Source organism: Poecilia latipinna, unplaced genomic scaffold (genome assembly GCF_001443285.1).
Source record: "Poecilia latipinna isolate Pla-1442-1.1 unplaced genomic scaffold, P_latipinna-1.0 Scaffold412, whole genome shotgun sequence".
In the NCBI taxonomy this organism is placed as follows: Eukaryota; Metazoa; Chordata; class Actinopteri; order Cyprinodontiformes; family Poeciliidae; genus Poecilia; species Poecilia latipinna.
The window spans coordinates 107,346-113,345 of NW_015113028.1; the positions used below are offsets into that span (position 1 = coordinate 107,346).

Below are 6,000 nucleotides of genomic sequence, written 5' to 3' on the forward strand. Positions count from 1 at the left end.
GACGGAGGCCTATTTACGTTTGGCGACGGCTCATGGGGTCAGCTGGGTCACGGCTCCACCAACAATGAGCTTCTACCGAGGCGAGTCCTGGAGCTGATGGGCACTGAGGTTTCCCAGATCGCCTGTGGCAGGTACTGTCACTTTAAAGCCACTTCAGGGTTTTCATCAGTTATGAATGTAAATCTGTTGCAACCAGACACAACAACCAGACTGTAAGCTGTTCAGCTTATTTTGTCATTATATGTGTTTCCCAAACTTCTCAGTGTCCTTCTCAAGAAAAATCAGCAACAGAGAAATCTGACACTGATAAATGATTAGAATCATCCAACAGTTCTGGGTGGTGCTGTGAACTGGAGCACAAGCTGGGCTCCAAGCTGGGCTCCAGGCTGGGCTCCAGGCTGGGCTCCAGGCTGGGCTCCATGCTGGGCTCCAAGCTGAGCTCCAGGCTGGGCTCCAAGCTGGGCTCCAGGCTGGGCTCCAAGCTGGGCTCCAGGCTGGGCTCCAGGCTGGGCTCCATGCTGGGCTCCAGGCTGAGCTCCAGGCTGGGCTCCATGCTGGGCTCCAGGCTGAGCTCCAGGCTGGGCTCCAGGCTGTGCTCCAGGCTGGGCTCCAGGCTGTGCTCCAGGCTGGGCTCCAGGCTGGGCTCCAAGCTGGGCAACAAGTAGTTTTCCATCTAGTTAATTGTGACTTTGGCCAGGGACAGGCTTGGTAATTTATTGTTACATGTATGGATGTGTTAACATTGGATTTTGATATTCGCCAAAATTGTAATATTAGTGCGCCATTAATTTACGTTGGTAATCAAAGTGGTTTTAATAGCATTCCATTAAAGCTTTTCAACTGTTAAGGGGTTTTCTTTTTCTTTGTCTGAATATAGAAGCTGATGTTTTTATTTTTTTGTCCAGGCACCACACTCTGGCCTTAGTCCCGTCGTCCAGCATGGTTTATGCATTCGGCTGCAACAGCCACGGCCAGCTGGGCACGGGAATCTTGGGGGATTCAAGAAGCCCGTTTCCCGTCAAGTCCAGCTTCCTGACTGGAAACCTGCAGAGAAGAGGTGAGAAAACACGAGGTTTGTCTCTATGCTCAGACAAACTGCTCCACCGAACACTTTCGGGTGCTGGTTGCCATAGCGATGAGGAAAGTGGAGGGAAAATCCACTTCTTTTCTTTTTCTTTTGCAAAGACTGTAAGTCTGGATTTGTTCCTAATTTCTTTGCAGTGTATTTTCCTTCCAAACAGATAGTTTTACAAAAGCTCTAAAGTTGATTTTATCAATAATTCTCCAGGATTTCTGAAGGTCCTTAAAGTAGCTGGAAAGACATTTAATTCAACAATTTCTTTTTTTTTATTTAATTTTTTTTTATTTTCCATTCAGGTTGAATGGAAACGATGACATCTCTAATTTACTTTCACCTTGACTTTTCTGATATGGGTTGTTTACAAAGACAGATTTCCAAACTGTTGGCTAAACAGCCAGTCGTTTTTAGGAAATTGTTAGAACACAAACAAAGCCTCCCTTTGTCTGTTTGACTTTTCTGAAATGAACCAAAAATATCACATTGTTCACAAAGAATGATTTCTGGAAGAAAATATATTTTTAAAATGGAAAAACCTTTAAAAAAAACTCTTCAGATTTAATTTTGGTTTATTTTAGTAATTTGAATTACTCTTATCAAATGTTAAGTTTCTCTTTTGTTTCTATTTTCCATCAGATTCAAAGCAATATACAGTTATAAAAATCATATGTGGAGGAGACCACAGTTTCTTATTGTACTCCAACGAACAGGTATGCCATTTAAGATCTCATTTCTCCTAAAACTTATTTCTTCAAAAAAAAAAACAAAAAAAAAAAAAACTCTTATATCTGTAATTATTGATACTCTGAGTTGGTTCAGTCCTGTGTAACATAAAAGGCATGTTTCATGATGTTCATACTTCTTGTTGCTCAAAAGACTAAGATATAAATCGCAGTTTGTCCAGTGAGGATGAGAAAGTCAGAAGAAATATCTGAGAACAGACGGTTGGAGATCCAGCAGTCCGGTATCCTATCCAGGCGTTTAAAAGCGCAAATGATCGTTTGTGATAAATATTCTCATTCAGAAAAAGGAAATGTTTGAATTTCAGCTCTAGCTTATTTTTATTCAGGCATCAGAACCAAGCTTTTCCTCAACAACTGTGTCCAAAGAATATAATATAATATAATATAATATAATATAATATAATATAATATATTTTGTATTACTGTGCCGTGCATAACATAACAGTGACGTTTTCTACAAATAATCAATTAATGTTTTACTCTTTGTGATTTACAGCAAGGCCTGTCTATTGCTAGTTTTCTCACAACAACTGGGGTTGTGGGCCTAAAAAGTTACTTCAGTTCCATGTATTTGGTGGATGAAGTTCAGACGGTGATAATCCAGCCAAGCAGAATCTTCAGTGAAACACATTCTTATTCATTTGCCTTTGACACCCAGAAAAAAAAAAATCTTTTTAACTAATTATTCTGGGTAAAATCACACATAGGAGAAATTTGGCTGGTTATTAATTTGATTTAATAAAATAATCTGCAGATACTGGCAGACATTAAAAATAACAACTAAAGCAGAACACTTTCAGTTTATTTTGTTTATTTACTCACACAGTTTAATAAATGATGAACTTGCAGCATACTGTTTTACCAGTTTGTTGGTAACTTTACTTTATTTTTCTTTGTAGACAAAACAGTCTGGTTTCTGTTTGAATTTAAGGCCATAAAAATTTCACATCATTATGTATAAACATGATAGTGCAGATAATACATTTCTTGAGAGCTCTCAAAAACATTGAAAAAAGGGATGTTGGTCCTGAAATATTTCATTATGTTTCTATAACCAAGTTTAGATGCATCCTATTTAATCTTTTCAGACAGGAGTGGGTCAGCTTTTCCCCAGTGAACATTATTATGTTCAGTGTTTCACCACAAGGGGGCAGTAGTGTCTATGCTTTAACTTTCTCATTTGCATGAACTTTGCACTACATTCGCTGAAAAAAATGATCAGAAATTTTCAGTGTTACGTGGTTGGAGCGCATCAGGTTCCCGTTTCCCTTTTTTGTGTTTAATACGGTTTTTCTTCTTGTTCTCGGCAGAGTTCTGCTGCCACAGAGGACTTCAGAGTGGTTAATGTCAGTAAAAGCCTCGCCCCGATCAACTACGAACAGTTAAACTCATGGAGATTAAAAATGATGTACAACACAGACTCTGCTGTGGCAAAGTAAGTGGGAACATGAACGGCCAACTGCTTGAAAAATCCTTAAAAGTTGATAACAAAAACTTCAGCCCGCGGAGCCACAAGTGCAGCCAACTAATGTTTTAATTTATATTTAATAACAAAGGCATGTTTAACATTTTTTTAAGTTTATTCCTGCAATATTTTCATTCAGTTTCCACAAAGAAGGATGTAAAGTGCAAACAATTCGCTTTCAGATCTGTTTTTCATGCGTTTATGTTGGTTGTGTTTTTTTTAATTTTTATTTTTCACATAACTTTCCATCCCACAGAAATAATAATCTGTAACTAGATTAAAATGAAAAACTTGTTGAGATCTACAGTCTTTGTCAGTATAGCAGCACCGTTTACAAGCATCAACATTTGAATTCATCTAGAGAAATAGATTTCAGTTTTAAAAGCATCAAGGCATAAAATAATAAAAATAAAAGCATGACTATCAAAAGCAGTTTCAGTTAAAACTCTTGTAAAAACAGTTTACTCCTGCTGTTTTCTTTTTGCTAAATGTTATATTCTTCTTTATTTTAAATCCTAAAAATAGAAATAAATGGTGGTTCTTTAAAAATGACAACAAATGTCAGATAGTAGACATTTATCTGAAATTAGAGGCTCTCTTTTCTGTTCTTTTTAAAAAATTTTTTCCAAAAACTTGTTTGACTTTTGCGACTCTAAGCGAGTTGTTTTTGGATGGGCTGAGAGTAAAACCTAATCTTTAGGTTGTAAAAGTTGCAGATCTCCTTATAATAAAATAAACATTTTATTTGTGATTTGATAAAATGTTTGTTTTTTTTGTACTCATCATTTAAAAAAGCGTATTTGTCTGTGTCTGCAGTGACATTGTGATCCAGCTCTCCTCGACGGCCTGTTGGAACGCCAGCTTCCTGGACCAAAGGTAAACTAACTTTATCCGGAACAAGGCGACTCAGTTTACCACCTTTTATAAAAGACAAACACTCGCTTCACTTTACTGCATATGAAACGTCTGAATATCTTTATAATCTCAGGGTTCTTGCAGCCTCTTGAACAGCAAGAAAAGATTAGAGTTAAATTCTGTACAGATCGTCCTGTTATGTATGTAAAACTCAACGGTTCTACATCAGACAAATTAAAAAGCAAATACTTTTATTGGCAGTTTAAAGTTTTTCTGCTGAGGCGTTTCATCCAGTTTCTTGTCCATGTTGGAAGAATTACAAGTTACTGACAAACATGGCCGTTTTCACTGCGGAAACATAAAACGCACAAAGTATTTATTCCAAATTCAAGTTGTTTTATCTTATATTAAACAGATTAGTTTTGTTGCTGTTTCTTTATTTGTATAAAAATAGCTTTTAGATCAATCTTCCCTACACTTCTGCACCGCTATACTCACTTTGTTTGTTTCTAAGTGTCCTAATTAAAGTCCGTTATGTTTTTAGGAGGTGCATTCCACTTGTTTACTAATGTAAAGTCCTTTTAAAGTGGTAAATAAAAACTACATTATTACCTTAACACGGATAGAGCTGTGTTTCCTTACAAATACAAATAGTGAAGAATCTCACCAAGTTGGATTTCGATTGGTGGCACTGATGATAAATTGTCCCAAAGTTATTGTGATAAATGATAATATTGTTCTTTTCAGACCAGTTTAAAGTAATACAAAGGTATACCTTCTGAAAGATTAATAAACTTTCATTTCTATTAAATATTTAACACTGGAACTGGAAAGCATTTTATATAAATGAGCAAAACAACAGAAACAACAAATAAAAGGGATTAGTAAAAAAAATAATCTATTTGAGACCAAAACAACAGATCGAAGATTTTATCATCCAGTTTTTGGTAGAAAGAGAGAAAAGAGCAAAACGATAAACCAAGCTTGTTTTAAATGCGATTAATTGATTTATTGTTTATTGAGAAAGACAAGAAGGTTTTGGGTTCGAATCTCGAGTTTTTATGTTCTCTTTGTGCACATGTCCCACATTCTCAAACCATGACTTTTAGGATTATTGGTCTCTACGTCGCCCTTAGGTGTGGGAGTTATTTGTCCTGTATGTTGCTGTGTTGCAAACTAAATTAGAACCTGAAACGCTACATTCTGCTTCCCCTCAGGTCACTGGGGTCAATGCACGTCTTCTTATTATGTGTAAACAAAACAGCTGTACATTGGACTGAGCCCTGCATACTTTTACTCATCTTACAGAACCTTATTCAGCAAAGGAAGAGTGAGAATGTAGTTGGGGAAAGATGTTATCTGGTTTGGATCGAGGACGATTTGTGCTCCTCCTCCTCGGTGAACCTGAGTGGAGGTCATGGTTCTGTAAGGCCGACCTATCAGCAGTTTACTTATCAAGTCCTGGGAAAGAGCCCAGGAGGTCAGCAGGGTGGAAAGCAGACCGCTGCGGGTTCATGAGGCCAACAGTACTCTGCAGGGATTACGGGTCGGGTTTCTCTGCTGACTCACAGCTGGTTTATAAAAGATGGACTCCAGCTGGTTGATTCACACCTCCGCTTAATTATTCTTTAATAACTTTATTATTATTACTCTGTCTTTGGTACTTGGTACATCACTCAGCTTCCTGAAAAAGGGAGTAAATTTACGCCAAAAACTTTAGAAATTTAGAGATTAATCTGAGAATTTTTTTTTTTAGAAAAAACGTGGAAATTTCTGAGCTTGAAAAGTCTGAATTTTTTAGATTAATCTCAGAAATGTTCAAGAAAAACCTTAGAGTTTCAAAAGTGGAATTTTTTTTA

General features: G+C 37.0%; 1 protein-coding gene across 3 annotated transcripts in view; it reads left to right on the plus strand.

Annotated features, from left to right (window-relative positions):
- The window catches only part of herc3 (HECT and RLD domain containing E3 ubiquitin protein ligase 3), a 33,566-nt gene that overhangs the window by 8,305 nt on the left and 19,261 nt on the right, over nt 1–6,000 (plus strand). For all 3 annotated transcript variants that reach the window (XM_015037614.1, XM_015037616.1, XM_015037615.1), the window contains exons 7-11: nt 1–131; nt 906–1,057; nt 1,715–1,788; nt 3,132–3,256; nt 4,103–4,162. In XM_015037614.1, the coding sequence (XP_014893100.1) occupies nt 1–131; nt 906–1,057; nt 1,715–1,788; nt 3,132–3,256; nt 4,103–4,162 (542 nt within the window). The remainder of the gene's footprint in view (nt 132–905; nt 1,058–1,714; nt 1,789–3,131; nt 3,257–4,102; nt 4,163–6,000) is intronic.